This window comes from Agelaius phoeniceus, chromosome 4 (genome assembly GCF_051311805.1).
Source record: "Agelaius phoeniceus isolate bAgePho1 chromosome 4, bAgePho1.hap1, whole genome shotgun sequence".
NCBI lineage: Eukaryota > Metazoa > Chordata > Aves > Passeriformes > Icteridae > Agelaius > Agelaius phoeniceus.
This window is the reverse complement of record NC_135268.1, coordinates 13401639-13427289: the sequence shown is the minus strand read 5'-3', so window position 1 is coordinate 13427289 and position 25651 is coordinate 13401639. Positions and strand designations below refer to the sequence as shown.

The window sequence follows — 25651 nt, the reverse complement described above, 5'->3', positions numbered from 1 at the left end:
TCTGATGATGCCCTCCTGATAGTTTCTAGTAGGGTTTGGCTTATTCTACATATCCAACCAAAGCAATTTTACTTGCAGCCACAGCACATGGGCACAGAAAGTACCAATACCATCAGTTCATTTAATTCCAGGGAGACAAGCCCTCACACATGACAGTTTAAATCAAGAGCTTAGAGGATTTCATTTTCCTTATCAAATACAGAATTAAATTAACCACCCAGCACACGGCCCAGAGAGTTTTTAACTTTTTGGGCAACAAAAAGCCCTTCAGTCGGGTTTGGTCACCAAATAACGAGGCAGTAATAGCAACCACAGCCATGTCAGCAGTTTCCTGATGCACAGGAGGGAAACTCCAGCCTGCAGTCACCACACAGCCCCAGCTTCGCTGAGCACAGTCATGCATTCCCGGGCTGTGCATCCCTGGCTGCTTGCCTGCCCAGCAGCATGCCAGTGCTACAAAACCCAGCTGGAGCTCACTCACAACGGCCCTTGTAAAGGCCCAGACCCTCCTACACCTCATTGCCCACCAGCTGCAAAACAAGGCAGAGAAAAGAAAAAAGTCTTCCTCCTAAACCGAAGGTGTTGAGATATTTAAAGGTTAGGAAAGATTCCTCCCCTTCCCCACAGTGATGATTCCAGGCCCATTCTGGGCAGACACACAGCAGAACTCACCTGACATGTTCAAGTCAGCATAACAAGATTCTGATCCTTAGCAAAAAAACAGGAAACAACCAACCCCAGCTACTTCCACAAGCCAAAATTTATTTCAGTATCTGCATCCTCACATTCACAACTCCAAGAAACAAAGCGAGCTACTTCCAAAAGCGATGTCTGACACACTCAAACTGTCCTCTTGGAGATGCAATATACTCGAAGGGGCAAATTCTGCCACCCAGTGAAGGAGTTACCTGGTATTCAACCTGCAACCATGGATAGTTCTCTATTCCAGCATAACTCAGAAGCGTTTCTATTTCCATGAGAAGCTGTAAAGTTCTAACTGACGGACACTCGAGGAGAAGGAGAATAGGCACGGCAGGAGCAAAGCGCGGAGCCAGCCCTGCCCGCTGCCCCGTTCCCGCCGCCACTCAGACACCTTGGGACGGAGCCTCCATCCCGGCCATAGTAAATACGCGCGAGCCCCTGACGTCATCGCGCCAGCGCGCTGCTGATTGGCGGACAGCGCCGGAGGACGCCCCGCCCTTCCCGTGGCCACCCCGCCTGCCTCCCGGCTCTGCGCAGGCGCGCGCGCGCACGCAGGCACGCACGAGAGCCGCGGTCGCCCGCCCTCCCCCGCCCGCCCGCCCGGCTGTGACACCGCCGCCGCCGCCGCGCCCCGCTTGCCCTGTGCTGCCCGCGCCGCGGGACGCGCCGCCCGAGGGACACGCTCGCCGCGCCCGGCTCCGCGCAGCTCCCGGCGGCGTGGGCGAAAACGCGCCCTGGCCCCGCGCACCGAGACTTTTGTCCCTTAGGTGAGCGGCGTGGGGGGCGGGGGGCAGGGTAGGCCCCGGCGCGGGCTGTGTTTGTGTGCGGGGCGGGGGCGGCCGTTCAGCGGCCCTGAGGGAGCGGCGCGTGAGGGGCTGAGGACAGCGGCGGGAACGGCGCGTGAGGGGCTGAGGACAGCGGCGGGAACGGCGCGTGAAGGGAGCCGCGTGTGAGCGGCTGAGGGCAGCGGCGGGAGCGGCGCGCGCCGGGCTGAGAGCAGCGGCGGGAACGGCGCTGAGGCGCTGCGCTGGGCAGCGCCCTGGGGCCCGGCTTTGCCCTTCGCTGCCCGCCCCGGCCGCTGGCTCCCGCCTCGGCTCGGAGCGGGGGGGAGGCGGCTTTTGTTCGCCGTCACCTTGGCGGCTCTTCCGCCTCGCCCCGGGCGGCGCGGGGAGGCCGGGGAAAAGCGCCCCCAAGCCCCGCGTTACGCGATGCTGGCTGTGATGTTGGGCCCTGCGGGCGCCGCTTCCTGTCTCATTTCATGGATCGATCCCTGTGCAGGGGCCTCCAGAGGTACGCGGGATTTGGCATAGGCAGGGTGCTGCTGCGCCGACCTCGGTCGTGCTGCTGAAGCTCCCTTTGCTCCCCACCCTCGGTTCAGCGGGCCCCTCTGCTCTCCTATGAGTTAGCACAGCCGTGGCAACCTGACTGGAAGGGCTGCCCCAGCTCTGCAGACCTCACCTTTCTGCACTTCCCCTTTCGTCTGCCGTAACCTGGGCTGCTCTCTTTGCACATGGAGTGATATTGCAGAAGTTGTTGTGAGCTCCTTTTATTCTGCAGAGCTGGATACCTTGAGTAGATCTTTTCTGAGCTGCTCTCGTTTGTCACCTGAGTTGAGCTCATAGGGTTCTCAGACTTCTGCCACCCTTCACCTTGGAGGTCATTGCAGTTGCAGTGTGGGTGCCCAGCAGCATCTCCACACCAAATCTTTTACATCCCTTGGGTAGCTGGGTGAGCCTGGATCTTGATCTTGGTTCCAGGTACCACTGCATAGAAGGACTATCACTGGAGGGAAGGAGAGCATAGGACATTATTGTTAATTTCAACCAGGAAGTCTTAGTCAGTTGTATGGATGTTGTTATTGTGGCCTTCCATGCTGGAAGCCTTCCTGTTCTTCGGCTGAGTGCGCAAGTGATCTGCTTTCCTGCAGAAAGAAGTGTAAAGATGCCCAAGGTGCTTGGGAAGAGTTGAGAAGTAGGGGAAGTGATATCAATCTGTACCCAAGTTTCTGAATGTATCATGGCTCTGTTACTGTAGCACTGCAAGCGAGTGTAGGATTTGTCAGCTTGGATTGGGAGCTGAGAAGTGGTTGCTGACAAACTGGTGTTGCTTTACTTCCGGCTTTGACTTCTCGTGTGGGAGGCATTTCTGCATCCATTGTGGGTGTGGGTGTGGGTACAGGGCCATGCCTCCCCTAGAAAGCTTGTCGTTCTGAAGGATTCCTCCTTCTTGTGAACCCTGGTTGCTTGGATGTCAGAAACATCATCTTGGTTTGCCTTTGGAAGTGTTCTTACAATCGTCTGCTTGGCAGATGTGGGGTTGCTGTGTGAGATTATGATCTGTATTTGGTGATTTTTTCATAAATCTTTTCTCTGAAAACTGGCTTTAACTGAAGAGAAAACCAAATGTCCATCAACCATGTAACTGCTGATGTCAATATGAGTGTTTCTGAATGTAAAGGAATATGGAACTGAGGATTCAAATTAAGCATCTATTCTCACGTTTCAGATTATTTCACAGCACTGAAAATACAGTGAGAACCACCGTACCTTAAAGCACAGTGTTGGATTTGAGTCTACTGCTGTAGTAGTTGTGGTGCTGGATGCCACTGCTTTTGAGAGCATTTAACAAATAAAGAATGTGTTGCAACTCAAGTAGCATGAAAAGATGGGTATGTCAGACTAATAGATGTATCTGATGAGACACTAGGAGAAAGGCACCGAGCCTGGTCTTGGGTGATGACACAGAGGTGGAAAGGCTCCCCCAGAGCAGATCACTGTTGTTATTGCTCTTTGGGTGGGGCTTGAGCCTTTTGGACTGCACAGCTGAATTGCCCGGAGGATGGTGCCCTATGGCAGCCATGTGCCTAAGACACAGGGTGCTGTTAAACTCCTCCCAAAACCCCAAGCACAAACCAAAACTAAAGCAGCCTCTGAGGAGAGCTTGTTTTGAAAGAGCTGCGTGCTGTGCCTTCAGCTCAGCCAGTTCAGAATGCAGCACAGAGGTCAAGGAGATCATAAAGTAAAGGGACTCTGGTAGATGACACAGGGTTCCTGGTCCTTGCTGCAGATGGAGGATGCTCTGAGTGCTGACTTGCAGAGCGCGGCACAGGGATGGTACTGGCAATACTGGGGTGTGCTCTGCGGCTTCTCATTGCCCTTGCAGGTTTCTTCCCTTGCAGTTTGTGCTGCTTGGCCTGTCCATGGGCACCTGCCAGGGCTGTGTGTGGGATGCCCTGCCTTGGGCCTGCTGGGCCATCAGTTTGGAATTTCAGCTTTATTCCAGGTGTGGCACCGATGGTTTCTCGGAGGTGCGCTTATGGATTGCAGGAGCAAGCGCGCCCTGCATGGCATTATTTTTTGCTTGTCTACTTGTAAGAAACGCAGATTAAAACTGATAATCTAGTTTTAGGACAAACGTGTCCAAGATTGTGAAAGCTGCTGTCCCCTTCCCTTCTGTTGTCCTTCAGCTCCAGAGGTGTGTGAGGTGGCACTGAGTCCCTTGTGGCTTTGCTTAGTGTGCCCGCTGTGTGGGGAACATCTTCCTGATCTGCAAGAACATTTTTCTCAAATTTATTTTCGTTTTAAGTGGTGTATTCAAACCTGATTAACGACTTGGACAAGAGTTGCAAGCTTATAGATGTACAAACAAGCCATGCTGTTGCTGATTTATATAAAACGATAGCTTGATGTCTGTGTGCCTGTAGTTATGAACAAATTGATGTATGGATGACTAGTTCAGAGGATGACGTTTGCTTGCCAATAAGATAAAATTTTATTTGTGAATAGGTTTTTTTGAAACAAGTGGTGAAGCCCACAGCTCCCTTGCAAAGCTTAGAAGTTTCTCTTGATGGAGGTTATGTTCAAGTTGAGGTGATGCTTTCTTCAGCCACTGTCAAAATTCAGTTCAGCTTTGTTCTGGTTTGTTTTTTGTTTCTTTTGCCCAAGTGCAAACTAATGGATGATGATTTGGGCTTGGTTTCTCCTTGTTTTATTTTTTTCATTCAGTTAAACAAGAGGCAAACACAGCTTAATAAAGTTTTGCGCATAAAGATGATTACAGGTTGAATGATTTGTCATGCTCTTACTGGACTGTGGATTGAGAAATGATTGTAGTTGATTCTCACGTGCTTCAACACAATTGTCTCCGTGTGGGCTGCACCTCATCCTGTTAGCCCTCAGCAGTTTTGCCTTGTTGCAAAGGCTGATTCCTTGCTTTATTTGTCATGGCCATTGGAAGGTGTTAGGTGAATTTCAGTACTATGCAGTTGCTCTTTGGAGGAAATTATCTTTTCTGCTTTTGTTTGTTTGCTTATTTTTGCCTGCACATAGCAAATAATTCCTTTCTGTGCCAGTTCTCTCATTGTTTTTGTTCTCCTGAAAGAAATCCTGCCTGTAGGCTGAAGTTACTGTTATAAACTTGAGTCATACCACGCTAGTTGAAGTAGCAAGGAGTACTTCACTGGCATGTGCATGTGTGCTCTTTAGTTTTGGAATCAGGTTCCTCACCTCTGAGCCTTGGGAAGAAAGAGATTCCGTGTTGCATTGTGCCTTTCAGCTTGTGAGTGTACTGCAAAATATTTTGTGTGGCTCCTGATTCTCCTTGGTTGAGGAAAGCACTGGAAATCCAGTGTGCCTTCCTGCTAACAGAGGAATTAGAAGTAGTGCATAAGGTGGAAATGAAATCTTGTCCATGAGTTATTACGTCACCTGGATGTAGGTAGGAGTGCCTGTGGCTGAGCAGCAGCTGCATGGCTGTTCCTGTTACCCTGTCCAGGTGCCTTATGGTTTTTGGCCATTGTGCAGGGATTATTTTAATAGACAGTTGTACCATAAAGGAGCCAGCAGATGAGTGTGTGTGATTTCTGGTGGGTGCCACCTCAGTGCGGGTGAGCAGTATTTTGTTTCTGGCTAGTGTGGACGTGAGTGCCTTGAGCCATAAGTTCCCATCTCTCAATGGCTGCTCAGGCTGATCTAAGAGTGTGGCTCATTACATTCAGCTCAGAAGAGCACTCAGAGTCTTAGTTTGTTGTTCACTGACTCTTGAGTGTGTGCTGGTGGAAACTGGAAGTAGAGCTTTTATAGAGTGTTGATATCAATGGGACTTCCCTCGGTGCCTGGTAATCCATGGACATCCTGTTCTTTGTAAATCTGGCCTGTTTAAATTGCTGATGCTCATGCCCTGACTTTGGGCTTAAATTTCACTGGTGTGTTTCCCTCCAAACCCCTTGGGCCTGCTAAGGCTCGGGTCCTTGACTTCAGGGAGGTGCTGTACTAGCTGGGACACGTGGAGATTTTAATCTTTTGAAAACCTGGTTCCATGGAACCCATGTTGCTAGCAAGGAGTGCCTCTGATTTTATTTCTCTGCCTTTTAGTGACCTGGGAGACCTGAACAATTCATTAAGGCTCTGCTATCCCTATTGAGATCTTTCAGGAAATAGTGAAAGGAAATAACACTGAGACCAGTGAAGGATTGTACTGAGACATCGTCTAAAATTATGTGATGGTGTCATGTGTGTCAAGTACCATGGTGCTGTTGCGTGAAATGTGGAAGAGGTGCTGGGTGAGGAAGTAGGACAGCTTCCAATGAAGCAAAGATGTAGTGGGATACAGATCTCCTGTAGTGTAATGGCTTGTCACAGATTTTTATTTTTTTTTTGTACCCAGAGACATTTTCAGTCTTCATTGAGGAATGCCAGAAATTTGTTAGCAAGTATGCTTTGCTTCTTGCTATATTCATATGAATGTGTGGTGGCCATCATCTGCTTTTTAACAGGTTCTTCAAAATATCCTGATGAGGCTCCATCTTTGTGTATTCTCCCAGGTGCTCAGGGTGTAGATCCTCTCACCAATTTTGTGTTCATCATCTGCCTGTGAGGCAAGGGAACAAAGAAAAGGATAGTCTCACCTGTAGAAATTGAGATGTCCTTGTTTTTTAAGGCTGGTTTCTAAGTAGAATTCCTAGAATTCATATTTTGTTTTCTTTCCTGCTTTGGGAAAAAAAAAACCCAAAACTGCAGTGTTTTTGTTAGTTCATTTCAGGGTGTTTTTTTATGTTTTCAAAGCACCCGTTCTGTAAGGGATTTGTATCCATGCACAGGGCTCAAATCTTTGATGTCCCGTAGTATTTGGACATTTGGTTTTGTGTCTCATTTAGCATAATTACTTCCTCTGGGGCTTGCTGTGAGGCAAAACCAATACTGTGTTCCAGAGTCTTGGTGACTTATATCAAAGGGTTTGTTTAAAACGCTATATTATGATAGGATTTTGGATAGCCCTATCATCTGGAGGTTCAAGACTTGTGTTTCAGGCCTTGCCTTCTGCATTACCTGCATGTTTTTGAGACTGTTGTTTCAGGTGTGATTCCCGACTAACTGTATTTGGGGGCATTTCTTGGTATTGTCTTGTGGCTTGGATGACTGGCTTGAGGTAATTTGGGTTGTCCGTGGAGTGTAAACTATTGGAGCCAAGGATGTGGGCTTTTTTCTTCGGAGTTCAGTTATGATGCAGGATGTGACATGTTCATGGCATTGTTCCTGTGTGTGTTCTGCCTTTATTAGAGGCCCTTCTCAAGCTGAGGTTCATCTCCCAGTTTCACTTCATGTGCTTTGTGTGCTGTGTGCCTGTAATTGCAAACAGTCTTTTGGTTGGCCCTTGGTTCAGATTGACGGGTCAAGGTTATTTTGGTTAAAAGGCAAAAATCTTACTCTAGGATTATCTCCCAAGTTGGAAACTCAGATTTTTGACTTGGACTTCTTTGCCTGTTTCCTTGCATACACAGTAATTTTTGGAGAGAGAAAGTAGATTAAGCATCTGTGTGAGAACTGGAGGGAATTTCATGATCACAGACACTGTAGTCTTAAGTGAGCTGGCAAAAGCAACATGTTGGATACTGGCAAGCCATTAAAAAGTGTTTCAGAGTACTGAGGATTATTTTATGACATGGATGGATCTGTAGGACAGTATGGGTAAGTAGGAGCATAGCAGGTGGAAGCCCGTGACCCCCTGGAAATCCTTTCCAACTTAGGAGATGCTATGACAAAAGTGAAATGCAGTTAGGTTGGACAACCAGTACCTAAGGCTTTGTCATCTCTGAGGTTTCCCTTCCCTGTCTTCATGGAGGGTGAGTCCAGCCCACATGGTTACTTCATATTGGTACTCTGTCTTCATCTTACAGATGTGACAGTAACCTTTCGAAGCAGAGGTACCAGCTGCCTCAAGAAAGTGTGTTCCTGTTTGCTTTGCAGGGCTGTTGAACTGGGCTTTTAAAACATTCATCAGCCAAAGGGATAAGTAAATGGTGCAGGAGATTTTTAACAGGGTTTTTGTTTGTTCATTTCAGGGTGGTTTTTTATGTTTTTCAAAGCGCCTGTTCTGTAAGGGACTTTGTACCCATTGTTCCCTTTTCATCAAGGTAATACATGAATAGACTGAAATTTTCTTATTTACCCAAAAGAGGTGGGAGAGGGTGTCCTGAATTGGTTGAGTATTTTCTAGTGAATTAAGGTGCTGTATGCATACTTGTTTCAATCCTAATATCACAATGTTTATCCTTTTATGGGGAAGTTGTGATTCATGGGGGTGCTTTCCAAGTAACATGAATATTTTCACTTACAGCATTTGACACTGAGTACCAAAGAAATGGTGATGGAGAAGCCAAGTCCCCTGCTCGTAGGGCGGGAGTTTGTGAGACAGTACTACACCCTGCTAAACAAAGCTCCTGACTTCTTGCACAGGTAACCCTTGCACCCACCAAGTGATAATGTGTGGGAACAAAAGCGTGTCCTGTTTGATGTGAATCAGACATTTGTTTCTGAGTATGGGAGAAAAGGAACCTGGCTAACTTCAGGGATGTTGGAAAACTCTTTCATCTTACTGCGAACTCCCTAGGCTCTAGAACCAAGTCAGATCATGTGCATGTATGGCATGTTATCAAGATATTTCTTTTGTGGAAAAGTGTGCTGCTTCTAAAGTGATAAAATGGTAATGTGGACAGATGGCAGAAATACCTGCGGAGACTGGATAGATACTCTTGAGCATCTGCCTTGGTGCAGGTGTTACTCTCTGCTCAGGGACATTCTCTGTCCACTTGAGAGGTGGCACAAGTGTCACTCACAACAGCACCTGTGGAATTTCTCTTAACTACCTCTGCAGAGAAGAGTCCAAGAGGTTTTGATTTGGTTTGGTTTAATCTTACTCAGTTCTGGAGCTGCTTGTATGAGATGTTTTCTAGCCCCTTGCAGTCTCTGCCACCACTGCCCCTTTCTTCCAGTCAGGCTCAGATGTGGATATTTGCCTTTGTGTTCTTTGGCTGCACCTTTCTTCTGAGTGATATTCTCCAGGGAGGGAGTCTTATGCTTCCTCTTTATCTTGCTGTTAGTCTCAACAGCAGCTTGCTCTCTGCCACATAAAGATTTGGGTTTCCCTGGTGTCCTGGTGCTTGATGTGCTCTTTGCAGCAGTGAGGGAGTTAGGACAACAAGTGTTATTGTTTCATCCTACTAAAAGCTTGAGAAGAGCACAGAGGATCCCATTGCTGGTCATTATCTAAAGCTTGCCCAGGCCTCAGGAGCAGCAGAGATCAGTTTGCCCTCTAAAGGGGTGTTACTCAAAGTGGTTGAATGCCTGTTGCATTTCAGTTGAATTTGTAAGGCTTTTCTGGCCCCTTAACCAAAAGTCTTTAATTTCATTTAATTGGGGGCTCTGCCACCCAGAGACTTGGAGCAGTTCCTTAAAAACAAGTTAAAAGTCTTGGTCCCCTGTGAAGGCCCTTGGTAAGAACTGCTGGCTTTCAGAGAGATTGCTTTGGAATTTAGAGGGAAATCTTTTAGAGGAAAGATGTTTTCCTATCTGCTTGTGCTCTGCTTCAGCTACGTTTCTGTATTTCCTTGCTGTTAGGAAGTGCTGGACCATGCTCAAAGTCATGATTGTGGAAAACAATCTAGTATTTCCCAGAATCTTTCCTGGACATAGTCAAGGGAGTAAAAGTCTTGGGCTTTTATGTCCACAATAGTAGAACTAAAAAGAGTTTCTAAGTTCAGTAGAATAAACCATTGTTGCCACTCTTGTGTGACACTGAGTTCATCCAAGTACTTCATGACAACTTCATTTCACGTATGCCATACAAGGGTGGATAATAAAGGTGCATATTAGCATCTGTACCTCATGGCTACCACCCCCAAGGCAGAGCATGCTCCTAAATAAAAACATAGGGTGATACAATGTTTCTTTCTATTAATATCAATGTACTGAAAATGTAAAACCTTTGTCACCTGCTTTATAAGCTGACAGTAACAATCCAAATCAAATCAAACTATTGTAGGCTCAAAATGTGGAAATGGAATGAAAGTGCCAAAGGAACTCTGAAGTGTATGAAAAATACTGGGAGTGAGTGTCCATAGTTAAATATCAAAGCCACTCTCTCAGTGCTGGCCAAGGCTGTGCAGAGAATAGCATTCGGTACCTCGCTGGGCTGATGCCTCTGTCCGAGGCAGGGGGTTCTGAGGGTGAGGAACCTTCCAGCCAAAGTGGCCACCTTCCTTAAAGGAAGCAAGCCAAAGGTTGAGGTTGATGTAGGAGTTTGCTGCTACACCTCGGGCACACTGCACTGCTGAATATTGTTTGTTCTGGTATTCTTGGAGCCTTTTGAATCTGTGAAATTTGTGAAGCACTGAGCTCTACAACTTTTGGCTAAAATTCTTTTTGGATTTGGTTCTATCTTTTCACTTCTGTGATTTTTACATCTCTTTGCTTGCAGGTTTTATGGCAGGAATTCTTCTTATGTTCATGGAGGACTGGATGCCAGTGGGAAACCACAAGAAGCAGTGTATGGTCAAGCTGTGAGTATTAAAATTTGTCCTGTAATCCTTGTTAATGTTCAGGATAAACAAGGTTTTTTCTTCACCAGTGGCTTTGACTGGTGAGTAATGGATTGTGATACTGCTTCCTGTTCAGAGACAGATAGGAATTTATTAGCTTGAGGGGTTTTGTTTGCTTATTTCTGCCTTCAGTGGCAGTTGTGTCTGATTCTTCAGCTTTGCATCTGGGCTGCAGAATATACCTTTAGAATGGGAAACAAAATTGAGAGGTCCTGATAGATTTGGGCTACAAATGTATCTTGTTTCAGTTAGAAGTAGTTCCTCAGGAAAGGACTGATCTTTGTGAGTTTCATGATATTCTTGTGGGAGCAGAGTTTTGTTGAAGTGGAACATAACTATGTGAAGAAATGAATGGTTTGACTACTCTGAGAAATAGTTGAATCCTAGTGAAAAAGTTCAGATTTGAAGTTAAGAGAGCTCAGGAAGACTGTTCTCAGTGAAAGACACTTCTTGATTCCTGTATGTATCTTTTGAGCCTCAGGGGAGGGCTCTTTTGGGCTTAGTTGAGACTCAGGGAGGTAGAAGGTGTAAAGCTCTGTACAGAATTCAGTGCAGCTGAAATGTGTCTGTCTGTTTGTAGGAGATCCACAAGAAGGTGATGTCCCTGCAGTTCAGCGAGTGCCACACCAAGATCCGTCACGTGGATGCCCACGCCACTCTGAGCGATGGGGTGGTCGTGCAGGTCATGGGAGAGCTGTCCAACAACGGGCAGCCCATGAGGAAGTTCATGCAGACTTTTGTGCTTGCTCCAGAAGTAAGGATATGTGAGATTGTGTCACACTTCAGATAATGGTGGAAAAAACTGACCTCACCTGTAGCTACCATTTGTCATACTGGGACAAAAAACAGGATAGGCTTTAAAAAATAAATAGGATCTGGATCTAAAAAAAAAAAAAAAGGATCTGGCTTTCAAACTTGGTCTGGAGAGTATCACAGAGTGTGAGTGCAGAGAAACTAGTGTATTGGACCCATCCTGAGCTGTTTTATTTCCTTGGACTTGAAATGTTACAGCAGTAATACCAAGAAGATTGAAGCTTGCATTTGGGAGCTGCCATTGGCACAAATAATTTTTTTGAAAAACAAGATTCAACTCTGTAGATCAAATCTCTCCTGTAGTTGTGTAGTTTCAAGTCTAATGGCAAAGGGGAGTATGGGATGCACAAGTTACTGCTCACATTTAGCTCTTGGTGAGAGAAAAGCTGTGTACAGGTAGAAGGTGTCTTGTGTTCTTTCTACTTCTTTCCCCCTGCTGCATCACAAACTAATGTGTGGTTGGAGATTAATGTTTTAGGTTCATGTTGAATTTCTCCATTGTTTCCCTGCACAGTGCTGTAAGCATACGGCCACCCTGTGGAAGTTCAGGGTTTTCATTGTGAAGTTTTTGTAGTAGAGACAATTGAAATTCCTCAATGAAACTCAGGGGCTGTACACTTAGTTAAAATCTATGATTGCTGTGACTTAACAAAATTAGCAGATTTTATTCTGCTTCAGACTTCCTTTTTCAGTTGGGCAGAAGCTATTGTTCAATTGTTTGCCTAGAGAAAAAGAAAATAACTCAGAAAATAACTTCAATGGCATAGTCCTATTGCATAATGTCAGTGTGTACCCCGAAACTTAGGTCTGTGGTCCATCCTTGGGTTGTCTGCTGATACGCCATATATGCTAACCACTGCATGTTCCTCTTTTACAGGGATCTGTTCCAAACAAGTTCTATGTCCATAATGATATCTTCAGGTACGAAGATGAAGTATTTGGGGATTCAGAAGGAGAACTTGATGAAGGTGAGAAGGACTCGTGTGTAGGGTTTGTGTCATTCTTGTTCCTCTCTCTGTGTGCAGAGCTGCCAGATGTGTTTGTGGAGATGTTGGAATGCAAACTGTGTTGCCTGCTGTGGGGCACAGAGGTGTTGTTACTGAAGCTCTGTGGTCTAAAATGTTCTAGAAAATGAAGGTCCTGTAGTAGTGCTGTGTTTGCTGAAGGGCTGAACTGGCTCACAGAGGGTGAGGCTTGACAGAGAATGGAAGAAGTGAGCAGCAGGACTTCTGCTGCCATTGCTGCAGCAGGCACACTTGTGTTCTGTGATCAGTCAAATTTGTGTGCAATTTGAAGAAAAGTCTTTACTGGTTTTCAGATATGACACATAGTTCATTTTCATGTCATCCTCACACTCAGTAATTCATTGCTGCTTGAGGGCTGAAATGTACCTGAGTTGGGCTTTTTCCCCTCTGAGCAAATCACAGTGTAGCAAGAACATGTATACATGTATTCACTGGGTGGTTTCTGGAGTTTGTTCATCTCATTTCTGTGGAACAAAGCATTTTAGGCAATCATCCTTGTATTTGAGGTTCATCTTCTTAGTCTGAGGCACTGAGATTTATGAGGTAATAGTGCAATCCTTCTCTTTCACTGCCACCATATGAAAAGCACCTGCTTTAAAAGAGCCCCAAACCTCCTCCCTGAACTTCTTAGCAGTAATATGTCTCTAGCTTCCTCTTTTTGTGAAAATCATAAACAGCCCAGCCTCTTGACTGAGAGGCAGCCTCTTCCATTCTTTTTTTGCAGCTCATTTTACCATATTTTGTTGGTGGAGCTTTCTTTTGATTGCTGCTAACTTAATATGCTTTTATTTTAACTGTGACTTGTGTACACATGTGGAGATCCATAAGAGATGACCAGTTGGTTTTTTTGTGTCAGAATCTGAGGAAGAGGTGGAAGAAGAGCAGGAGGAAAGACAACCATCACCTGAACCTGTGCAAGAGAATGCAAGCAGTACTTATTATGAAAACCATCCTGTAACGTAAGAAATCCTTTTTATTATATGGAGTTGCTTTCTTAATAAAGACCACAGACAGAATTGCTTTGGCTTTAGGTTCTGTATGTGATTTAACAGGTAGTTTAGGAAAATTCTTAGCTTGATAGGGATCTGTGTTAACATTACATTATTTTGAATATAAACATTACATTATAACATTACATAACATTGCATTCCTTCTTTATTGAAGAGAAGAAATGGGGTATTCTTTAATGTTTGTTAGTTATTTTCACTTCTGGTCTCAAAAGTGAGATGAAAAGGGAGCCACCCCCATGTATATACACACTTAATGGAATCTTTGTAATCCAAGCTTGGAGCAGAAGGTTTGGAATGATGTGACTTAGGTCACAGGTACATTAACAAAAGGATGGTTGATGAAACACAGACTAGTTTGAGTTGGAAGGGATTTTTTAGAGGTCATCTAGTCCAACCCCTTGCACTGAGCAGGGATATCTTGATATCTTACTCAAATTTGGGGATCACTTGGAGCTGAGAGAAAGATGTACTTTTTGAGAGCCTGCTATTCATCTTTCTTGGAAAAATAGGTCTTTGTCTTGAGTGTCTGCAAATCTAAGCCAGATCAAAGAAAAAAATATATTTATGATTTTGTAAGAAAAATACAAAGAAACAACCAAATAACCCCCCACAAATACAAAGAAACAAACAACACCAAACCCTGTCCTTTTTATGAAACATAGGAGTGGTGTAATGATGGCCAGAACTGACTTTCTGGTTCCCCTGTTAAAAAAACATGTATGACATCACTAGACAATACCTGCTGAGTGCATCAGTGGTAATACTAAACACAAGTTACTTAATGCTTCTCATGAGAAACCTGATGGAAAAGGGGTGGGATTCTGGCAGGGGCTTGCTCAGGATAATGCAGTAAGTTTTGGATGCCTTAGAGCACAAAGTCAGCTCTTGTTTTGGGGTTACTGTGTCATTTGGAAAGGGGCTGTAAAGGCATTGATCATCATAGAGTCACTTGGGCGTGTGGTGGCCTGCAGCAGGAGCTGCATAGACAGAGGTGACTGGAGGTAAGGTAGCATTCTGGGTGGCTGGAGAGAGGAGATGTTCAGATCCCCTACCTTTCAACCACACAGAGCACAGAAGAAGTTGCCTATGATTTTCTGTAAATGGGACTCACAGCTGCTTTGGTAAGGAAGCTGTGTAGCAGTTTGTTAGAGGAACAGTAGGTTTCATTCCAGAATTGGCTTTGGTTATGTGTGTAGCTTAATTGTCCATTGGTCCTCACTGTGTTCGTGTTCTTTTAGAAGCAGCAATGCTTGAGTTGAGCACCTCTTCTCCAGGGTTAAAAGGCTGTGTGATTCTCTGCAGAGAACTGTAGAAATGTCTTTGCTTCAGCAGAAGTAAAATCTGGTTTTTTACCCAGCAGGGGAGTACAGCTTCACTTCCCTCTGTATTGTATATGTACAGACCCCATTGTAGCAAATGGAGACACAGTGATCTTTTTCATAGCAGGGCTGTTGCCATAGCACACTTACAAAATGTGACAAAATGCAAAGCAATTGATAAGCTAGCTCATCAAATGCATTTGGCTATTGCAGCAATGGGATAGAGGAGGCACTGGAAGAATCTTCTCATGAACCTGAGCCAGAATTGGAATCTGAAACAAAAGCTGAGGAGCTGAAAGCTGAAGTGGAAGAAAAGACCCTTGAGGAACTAGAAGAGAAATCTCCATCTCCACCTCCTGTAGAACCTGTTTCACTACCGCAAGAACCACCAAAGGTTAGTTACAGGTCACATCTGTGCTACTAAGTGCAGATGGAAATTGGATTGGCCTTTAAACTTTGCCTTTTTGGGTGCCTAAACTGGTACCTCTCTTTAGTGTCATGCTGTATGAACAACTAGGCTTGACCTTTGAACTTGTAAAAATGTGAAGTTTCACTAAAATAGAAATGTTATTTTTAAGTGCTGCTCATCACCTATAGTAGATTTTAAGCTCTTCTTGTAAAGTGTGTGTGTGGGTATATGCATGTGTAGATATTTTTAATTGTGCAGTTAACATGTTGAGAAAACACCTGTGGCTACCACTGCCAAAAAAATCTCATACAATGGGAACCGCTGCTCTTTCCTTGAAAATACATGGAGCACACTGATGCTTGTAGAACTGCTGCAGCCTAGGTTCAAAACCAATGTGGGGGCACTGAGTGTCTCCTGGAGGCAGGATGCCTAATCTTAGAAACCAGAGTGCACACGGTGCATCCTCTGGTCTCTGGCGTGGTTAAAACCTGCAGGCTTGCAGAGTGCTGGGAGCAGCCAGGGAGAGCTGGAGCCAGGTCCTTTTCTAGCCCCAGCATGTCTCCCATATTTTTTTTCCACTCCTTTTTCTCTTCTCCATTTTTGATTGTAACTTCAGGCATCCGCTCCCTTTCTTTATGCAAAAGACACTGAAACTACAGGGTTTTCAGCCCTAGGTTTGGTTACATGATGGAAAGCAGTTTTCTTGGAATGCTGAGGGCACTGGGCTCACTCAAGTAGCGACAGTGGGCACGGTACACGCTTGTTCCATGCCATTGGAATCCACAGACAGCTGGGACAGCAGACTCTTCTGTACCTCCGTTGTATGCTTGCACAACCATTATTTAATAGTCAGATATGAACCAAAAGTGTGTTTTTAGCAGCCAAGTTTCCCTGTAGGAATGTCAGTGGTTTGCCGTGATTAGTAGCCTAGGTTTGTTGCATTTCCTGCAGGCTTTCTCTTGGGCTTCAGTGACCAGTAAAAACCTGCCTCCTAGTGGTACTGTTTCTTCCTCTGGAATTCCACCCCATGTTAAAGCACCAGTCTCACAGGTAACCCATCTGTGAACACCTTGGATTGTCTCATTACTTCTGCAAACTGCTTCAGTTTTTTAAATTAACAGATCAACTTGTTTAACTTAAATTGCACAAATTAATTGTGTCTTAAATGTTAATGCACTCACCTCCTTGTCACAAGTAAAGCCACAAACGTGTAACTGGTGGAACTTTGGGTGATGGTAATGTTAAAATCTGGCCTTGTGGAAACAGGAAATCACTCCTGGGGTTTTTTACCTAACTTAATGGTTTGGTTTAAAGGGGAAACACCAATTCCCCACAAAATGTTACTTTTCTGAAGTGTGTTTGAAAAGGGCATTGGTGGAAATGGCCCAGCAGTAAAAAGAGAGTGCATCATTTCTGAGGTGCAAGATTGCCTTGTAAGGCTAACATCCACAGGACTATGCTGGATTTCATTATCTTTGGATAATCAGCTTATCACAGAACCCTGTACCAACTTATGACTGTGTGAGGAATGGAAGGATTCTCATTTCCTTGCCTGGACAATGCTATCTTCCCATTCCTAGGTTGACTGGGTGAGGAGGGAAAAGAGGAGAGCGAGTTTGACCCGGTGAAAGTTCATGTCCTGCTCATGCCGAGGTGGTGTGAGACCTTCTGAGACTCTCAATTCAGCTTCTTCCATCTGTATGAAAGTGCTCAAACCAGAAAATGTGTCCTTGACCCCGTGCATTGACAGGGTGTGCTGGAGTGCTGTATCTTGAGTTGCTTCTGTCCAGCCTTTGTGTGAGGCTGCAATTTTCAGTAGAATAGCTGTGTTGCTGCAGCTGTTCCTCTTGCACTGGTTTCTTCTCAATTTTGTGGTAACAGAGAGATCTCTGTCTAGGACTAGCCTTCATGCTTTAAATGCATGTTAAAAAGGAAACAGGGAAGAAAAAGAGAAAAATGAAAGAAAATTAACCAAAAAAACCCAACACCCTGCGTGGTGTTGCTTCTGGTCTGTTGGGACTATCAAGGACATCAAATAAAGGCTATGGAATGATTTGGGAAGTCTGTCTGTCTTCATCAGCTTTGAATACCTAGGTGGTATTTAACCTGTAAAAACTGGGTTTTCTAGTGCAGGATAGATTTTCCTTACACAGAGCCAAAATTGGTTTTAATTTATTTGCCACAGAAAAGGTGGATGGTTGTAATGTGGCTGCAAAAATAATTTCAAGTGATCTGTCCAAGAGAGCAGGAGATAGTTTATAGATGTCCCCTTAAACTCCTCTGTGTTGCCTCTGTTGCTTGTTGTGCTTTGTGCCTTTTGATTTCTTTATCTTTGACTTTGTGTTTTAAGTAATGGTTGTGTGGAAGTTTCTGAACAATACTGACATAGCAGGAATTTCAGCTCTTCTGTAGCTGCAATTAAGTCAGTTCTGAGCTTCTTTTCTTGAAAGTATTTTAGACACAGTGTGTAGAAGTTGGGTAGAAAAGGCACCTGAACAAGGAGCTGCAAATCAGTAGCAGCTTTTTCCTATTTTCAGGGATCCATTAGTGCCAGACACTGTGCATGTAAACAAGGACAGAAGATGCCGTGGTGGGTGGGTGAGTGGCTCCTTTGAGAGGCTGTTGTAGCTGGTGTCAGTGATGTTACTGAGAAATAACTGCTCTGCTCACTCTTTTCTCTGCATCATTCCAGTTTCGCCCCCCCTCCCCACTATTAAGTTAAAAATACAGCCCCTGTAGTGTTAACTCCTCAAAGGACTGCACAAGGCTGTTTCCTTACAGCTGTGGAGGGAAACAGGTCAGCATTTTTTGCTGTTTTTCTAATTGTAGATGATTAGAAATCAGCCTGCCTATGTTGATAAACTAGGACTTTTCCTTATTTTCAGCATTTTCAGTTACTTTTACTTCCCATTTTTATTACTGCATTGTTTGTCATAGGGCTGCAGAGAGGCAGGGGTAGGCAGGGCCTGATTCATGTCTTTTGGGGAGAGTCCCTTTCCCTCCCCGTGTGAGCTCCTGAAGAGAAGAGACAGTGCCACCTTTTCTTTAATGGCTGTCAAAGCTCTGCTAGGCTGAGGTTTGTGGCATTCTTGGCTCCTGTGGTAATTGGGGTTTATTGAACTCTTTACTCAGTGTCCTTCCATCCACTCTGCTTGCTGGGACATGCTGGAAGATGTAAGTTGCAACGAGCTGGTGTTTGGGCTGCAAATGGCAGCCCTGATCTGGAGTCTTGTGGTGCTGCCGGTTGTGGCAGTGTTTTGGGGAGCAGAGTTCTGTACAAGGGCTTTCCTCTTGAGGCACTGAGGCAGCCTTTTTCTATGGAAAAGGATGGGACTCCTTAGAAAACAACCAGAGAGATCAGCTGTTTGTGTGCTGGCTGAGAAGATCAGTGACACACAAAGCAGGCAGGTTCAAGGTCGCTGTTATACTTGGGATTTAACAGCAGGACATCAGTGACTTAGCAGGAGTTTAAGCCTGATAGCCATGAGTATCCAAGAAAAGGGGGTCTGAAGGTATCAAGTTTTGCTCTTGAGGTGTAATTTATGATGTTCTCAAGATATGGGAGTGAAAGATGGCGGAGGAGCTCCAGTGACTCACAAAATAGAAGGGAGCAAGATTTAACAGGAAGACTGATTTTCCAAGCTTGTTCTTAAAAAGTGATCCTAGAAGTGTTGTAAGGACAGACTAATGCCTAGCTGCATGGAGCACAAGTGACAGGAGGGCTAAGACATTTGTTGGGTGTGTAACACTTGCATGTTGCATGTGAAATCCAGGTTTTTTCCCCTGTGAAGTGCTCTGTCTGGAGCTGCCAGTTGTCCTGAGTCCTTAAAGGAAAATAAGGGAGATGTTTAATATAAACTACTTCTCCCCAGCAGTCTGGGCCTATAGCTGTTCACCTTGTGTTCAATCTTACTTGCAGGCTACTTGTGTATTTTTGTGCTCCTGAGGATAGTTTTGTTTTTCTGAGATAAGAACCTAGCAAACCAGCAGCTGCTTAACTGTTGTACAGAAATGGAATTTAAAAAATGTTGTGAATTGCTTCAGTGACCAGTAGTCTGCATAGAAACATTTTTATTGTTCTGTCTATTTCTCATAAAGCAAATTTTTAGCTTGCAAAAAATGGGAATGGGTGTTCTAGTACCTGAATATGAAGGGTGTACTTTGAGCATCATGGTCCTGACATCAGGAAAGGTGAATCATATCCTAAGAGGTAGTCTGTAGAAACTCATTTCAGGAAATACTTCCAGGGGCTTTTGTTCTCCTCTTTCTTTTTGATAGTTTTCATACAGCTGTTCTGCACTGGAGGGAAACAATTCCTTGGGGACTTGGACAGAACTTTGATTTGTCCGTCTCTTTGCGTTCATCTTGGACTACTTCCTAATCCATGAAGTTTGAGCTTGGCTTGAGGAAGCTTTATGCCCTCTACAATTTAAGTCAGGCTGAGGGATTTGCGAATAATGGAACGTTGGGGTCTCAATGCCCTGTCAAACATGGAAAATTCCCCTTAGCCATGTTTTGGGGAGATGCTCTGATTGAGAGATGTTTGCTTTGCACCTTTTAACAGTGATAAATGAACACTGCAGTCCTGGATTGGTACAGAGGAATTTAGACAGGTGAAAAAACCACTCCCAAACACATTGACACCGATGTCTATCTTCCAGAGTTTGTTTTGTGCATGCCACTTACCCATGTCTTGTGTTGTGGGGGGTTTTGTGAATTTGGGGTTTTTGTTGGTTTGGTTTTTTTGGGGTTTTTTTTTGGTTTTTTTTGTTTTTTTTTTACCAGGCCAGTGTTAAATAATGCACATTCTCCTCTTTTAGCCAAGAGTGGAAACTAAACCTGAAGCTCAGTCTCAACCTCCTCGCGTTCGTGAGCAGCGTCCCAGGGAAAGACCAGGTTTTCCACCACGAGGACCTCGGCCAGGTAACATGGATGAGCTTGTGTGACTGCTTGGGAAGGGTGAAGGAAAGGTGTCTGCTGAGGCCTTGTGTTTACCTGTGTCTGCCTGGCTGATCATGAACTGCCTGTGCCTGCTGCCTTCAGCCAGAAATGAGGGAGCATGATTTGGAGTCCAGGCTGGCGAGAGGGAATATGCTTATTGCTGCCCCTAGATGTGGGGTTTACACACATCTTTTAACCTCAGTGGTTCTACTTTCCTCTTTGTGTTGACGGTAGGAAGGGGAGACATGGAGCAGAACGAGTCGGATAATCGTCGGATAATTCGCTATCCAGACAGCCACCAGCTCTTTGTTGGGAACTTGCCACACGATATTGATGAGAGTGAACTGAAAGAGTTCTTCATGAGTAAGTAGTGATTCCAGCTGTGGGGACTAAGATGGAAAACTGGGTTAAAAAGTCAGGTAACACTGATTTGGACTACATGAGTAAGCTTTGACATAGTGCCACACTACAGATGTCTGGAACGAGCAGAGGGTAGAGCTGGCACTGTGGGTTTTCATAAAGTGTCTATTCCCTTGTGTTTCTCCAGGCTTTGGAAATGTGGTAGAACTTCGCATAAATACTAAGGGAGTGGGAGGAAAACTGCCTAATTTTGGTTTCGTGGTGTTTGACGATTCTGAGCCGGTCCAGCGAATTTTAGTTGCAAAAGTAAGTATTGGCATTGGGTACTGAGTATCCCCTTCCAGGGATGGACCAAAAGGCTTAAACCTAAACAAGTATTGTGGGCCATCCTAGTTTGCATTGCCATTGGCTCTGGCATTCAAAAACAGCTCAAAGAAAAACAGTTTTGGCATAGCCATTCTATCAGGAGTGCTGTGTAGCTTTAAAAGCTTTGCCAGTGTTCCTCAAGCTGCACCATGTGGAATTTGGGGTTTTTACCTCTACACAAGTGCTCCACACAGAGCTCAGAACTTACTTTTAGAGAACCTTTAGCTGAAAGGGGAACAGGTTACCTTTCAAAGAGCATCACATGGATCTCTGAATTCTGCACCCTAGGGTTGAGAGGAGGGAGCAGGGTAACTTGCAGTTTTGCTTTGAGGAGCTGGAGGGAAGAAAGCAGCAGTTTTCATTTCTATGGTGTGGGAGTCAGACCTAGTAGAGCAATTCTTCAGGAGCTTGGACCCTGAAGTGGAAAGACTAAAGCTGGCAGTGAAGAGGCTAAAGACAACGCTGCTTCTGCTTGAGACAAGCACTTTAATTCCTTGCCTGCCCGAGTGAATGTAAGAATGGCATTCCACAGGGCTAAGGCTGCATGCTGCAGGGAACCCCTAACAGGTCATGTTCGTGTTGGGCATGCACGTGCAGGAAGGCTGGTGCCCACAGCCAGTGCAGAGCGTTCGTGTGCCTTGCATGGAAAGGGCTTAGTGCCATGGTGACTAACGTGTGCCTGACCGCTTTTCCCCACAAGCCCATAATGTTCCGCGGGGAGGTGCGCCTGAACGTGGAAGAGAAAAAAACCAGAGCCGCTCGCGAGCGGGAGACACGCGGTGGCGGTGATGAGCGCAGGGATCTCCGCCGCAATGAGAGAGGCCCGGGGGGGCCCCGCGGGATAGTGGGCGGCGGCATGATGCGGGACCGGGACGGAAGAGGACCTCCTCCACGGGGTGGCATGGCACAGAAACTTGGCTCTGGACGAGGAACCGGGCAGATGGAAGGCCGTTTCACTGGACAGCGTCGCTGAAGTCTCCACTGTGGGCAGACAGTCTTGGCAGTGGTACATTACCCATCGTGTTTGCATTCTTGTTAATTTTTTTTTTAGCTTTGGAATGTGACACAGCCCTTCTGATCGTTTCTTTGATGTGAAAACATCCTTTGGTTTCCAGTTTAAATTGAGGTGGACATTTTTTCCCCAGTTTCACAACAGGAGTCACACTCTTAATTTATAAATGTATACGTGGAGAATTGAAGACTAAAAAATAAAGAAAAAAGAAAAAGAAACAAAAGAAAAGACCGGTTAACTATCTGCAACAGAAGTTGAACTAAAGGACATGCCCAGTAGAATTCAGGTCCTTTCAGTCAAAAACCCTCTGCTGCACATTTTGTGTAAGTGTTACCGTTTCTGCCTACTACTGTTGGAAACACAAATAGTGCAATTTGTGCAATTGGAGAAGCTTGCCTTTTTTTTTTCCTTCTTAGAACACTCGGCTCCAAACAAACTCGTGTTTACGCACTCATCAAAATGCACTAATGGGTCCTCTGAACTCATTTATACTGACAGCTGCAGGAGGCATCGGAGGGAAAACCTTCATCCTCTTACTCAGACAGAATAGCTTGGGGAACGATGCGGGCATCTGCTCTGCTTGCTGTGACCAACCTCTGTACACACACAAACCTTAATAAGACTACACCTTTGTTCCAGAAGGAATCCAGTTAGCTGTAACCAGAACCCAGAGTTTCCAAGTCGTAGCCCTGAGTGTGCAACAAGTTTGATAGCTCACATCAGATTTTTCTATCTGCCCCTCTTCAGTGCAGGGATGGCTGCTCAACACACCTCCTTCCCCTTCCCCCTTCGAGAAGCGTTGTACAGTGAAACTTGTCTTGACTGTATTTGAGTTCTCTGGTAATGTAATAAGCATGATGGTGCCTTCTATGAATACATCATTCCAGTCTTGCTGGTGATTTTGTACAGTATAGTGTATGAAGTACTGTGCTGCAAAGCCAAGCAGCTGCAAAGCATTTAAATAATTGGAAAATTGTATTAAAAAAATTGCAGTATCTTTCAATGAGTAAACGTTGCTAAAGTGATCATCCACCTTGCTCTTCAATTAACAAGTTTGCCTGGTTTTTTTTGCAGTGGGGGGGAAGGGAGGATGAAGGCATCCGAGTAGTCTCCAGGTTGTCTCTTTTCTTTAATCAGTGTCAGAGTTAAAGCAAGTGGAGTTCTAATCTCTCTTCGACCTGAATTTCAGAAGTCAGTCGAGAATGGTGGACGCTTCTGGCCAGCTCATAATGGGTAGACCTAAGCATCCTTTGTGAGGGTGAGCTTATCAAACGGGGATACTGCAATTTTCAGAGAACTAAACAGCAGCTCTTACGTTCTTGCATTTTCCAGTTGCACTTTTTTAAAAACTTGTACTCATTTTGCACATAACTATCAGCTGATGTTGACACTGACGTGGCTCTGGCCCTATGGATAGAAAGGAGGCGTGCCCTTGTGCAGTGTGACCGGTGGGTTGTCTGTGAAGAGGTGTTGGTGGCTGATGTCCCACATTCCCACAAGCTGCCGCTGCAGCAGGCAGTGTGGGCAGGCCCAGTGCGGGCCCTGTGCTGAGCCACGGCTCCGGGCTCAGAGCAAAGGGGTGCCTGTGCGTGCGGCCGGGCAAAGGTGGGACCACCAACAGCTGCTGCTGAACGTGGAAGGCTTCAAGCTAAAGAAGAAAGGCAATTTCAGCAAAAGCAGGGAGGACATCCTGGCAGTCTGGCTCTGGATTATGCAATCATTTGCTGGTTTGGAGTAATGTGGAAGATTTTGCTCATCTTTTCTGATATGCTAGGCAAGGGGAAGTGGCATCTGTGTCTGTTCTCTCCCAGACTTGAGTTCTTCTGTGTTCCATGGTAAGTCTTGCACTATTTTCATACACTTTCTTTTCTGGGACACATTTCTAGCAATTGGCATTTTCATATTTCAGGTTTTTTGTTGAAGGTCTTGCCATTTCAGCTGTTACCTGGAAATCTGTAGTACTTGAACTGCTTGCCACACAACTCCACTCCTTAGGTTTGAAGCCCTCGGACAAATTGCTGGCATCAGTTAGCAGTTTGTCACCAGTGTGGTTTGTGTAGCCTGAAGGTTCTTTTTTCCTTCTGTAATGCTGTGGTGTTCTACTGCCACCTAACCATACAATTCATTTGTATGGCAAATGGCACTGGAAATAATTGACAACAGAAACGGAGTAGTAAAAAAAGCTCCTGAGCCATTCTGCTTTTTGGCTTGCTTCTTGTTTGAGTGACACGAACCCTTGGAACATCATCCAGAGAAGTTTACATGGTGATAGCTCACCTGCTGTATTGTGGACTCTTACGTGTTCTTGACCCTCTCAATAGTAAATGTACCTCTTAGAGCAAAGGAAGGGATTCACTGACCATAAATGTTAGTCGCTGATTTGTGAATGGTGGGAGTATTTTGTCATTACGGTTCTACTTCAACAAACTTGGCTGACCATCTTGACTTTAGTAGGTATTCGAGACAGTGGATTACCATCTTTATTGCTGTAACTTGTCGAGCATTATATGCTAGTAGATTCTAGTTTCATTGTTGCAGGTGGAAAGTATTTTTACTTTTAAGTTTCCATTCTGAATGTGTTTTGACTAAACATGCCAATAAACTACTGATGTCTGCAGCATTTATCCATGTCCCTAATTCTCTTGCATGCAGGTGGCTGTAGAGCCCTGGCACCCCTCACTCACAGAAAAGATTGTAAGAGCATCGTTGCTGACCTGGCCGGGGACAGTGGCAAGCTGCAGCAGCACAGCACCATGTGCTTTCAAGCGTTTGACTTTGGTGGTTTCTCTCACCTTGGGGTGTGTGTGTGTGTGTGGGCCAGGGAGGCTGTGAGCTTCTCTGGGACTCTTCTCAGATGTGTCCCAGCCAGGATTCCTCCACACTCTGCCAGGCTGCAGCATCTGGCTGCGGGATACAGCTTAAATGGTTATTGCAGTGGTGCTGGGAGGAATGTGAGCTGAGCTGTCTTTAAAAAAACAGACTAGAGTTGCTTGCTCTCCACTGTAGTGTCATTGAGTTTTGATGGTGCAGAAGTGATTGCCCCCAATTTCCTGTTTTTTTACTTCTTTTGCTTGTTGGCAGTTACCCAGAAAGGTTGGTAAAAGGGTTATTCTTGCACTGCTCATGGATAAGGTGTGGCTGAATCATGGAATCTCTGAAGTTCCTGTTAGTTGCTGTTGGCTGTATCTTGTTGAGGGCATGTCTTGCCTGTAATATTTCCTGATAAAAGGCAGTTAGGAAGTGACTGAAAAGTAATACAGTCTTGTGAGCTGGAATACTGGAATGAAAAACCTGGATCCTGTAGAAGTCCCAAAGCCAGAGTCGCCAAAAACTCAGAGGAGCGCCCTCCACAGCTACAAGGTGTGCTGATCTCCAGAGATCTCCAGAGAAACACGATCCCCTGTGCCAGCGATGAGGGCCTGCAGCTTCCAGACCTTGGTGCCTTGAGTTGTGAGATAAATTGTGCTAGTTCATGTTATCTGGGGCTGAGGGCAAGGGCAGGAGATAATGGTGTCTCAAACTCCACAGGGTCAACCAGGACCTGCTTTCACTCGTGCCACGAAGTCTTGTGTATTTCAGATTGTTCAAGAGCACCTTCCATCAGCATTGGAGCTGGCATGACGGCCTTAGTGCAGGTAAGAGAGGAAATGCCAGGCCAGCTGAGGGATGTCACACAGCAGTGACCTGCTGGGTGCTGCAGAGCCCTCTGTCACACAGCAGTGACCTGCTGGGTGCTGCACAGGCCTCCCCCATTCCCTGGCAGTGCCCACGCTCCGGGACCTTTACAAAGCCCAGTGCTTGTACAGCAGCCTTTGCAGTA

The 25651-nt window shown here is 45.4% G+C and overlaps 1 protein-coding gene across 2 annotated transcripts; it reads left to right on the top strand.

Annotated features, from left to right (window-relative positions):
• The first annotated feature begins 1278 nt into the window (after positions 1 to 1278).
• G3BP2 (G3BP stress granule assembly factor 2) lies at positions 1279 to 24455 on the top strand. 2 transcript variants are annotated; one of them, XM_054632765.2, is made up of 12 exons: positions 1279 to 1469; positions 8317 to 8435; positions 10456 to 10537; positions 11157 to 11330; positions 12267 to 12357; positions 13271 to 13373; positions 14957 to 15137; positions 16104 to 16202; positions 19973 to 20075; positions 20328 to 20456; positions 20641 to 20759; positions 21520 to 24455. In XM_054632765.2, exons 2-12 carry the CDS (start codon positions 8341 to 8343, stop codon positions 21790 to 21792), a joined length of 1449 nt encoding a protein of 482 aa, XP_054488740.1. In that variant the 5' UTR covers positions 1279 to 1469; positions 8317 to 8340; the 3' UTR covers positions 21793 to 24455. The 2 variants fall into 2 exon arrangements, with proteins under 2 accessions (XP_054488740.1, XP_054488741.1); XM_054632766.2 differs by lacking the exon at positions 16104 to 16202.
• Positions 24456 to 25651: the final 1196 nt, after the last annotated feature.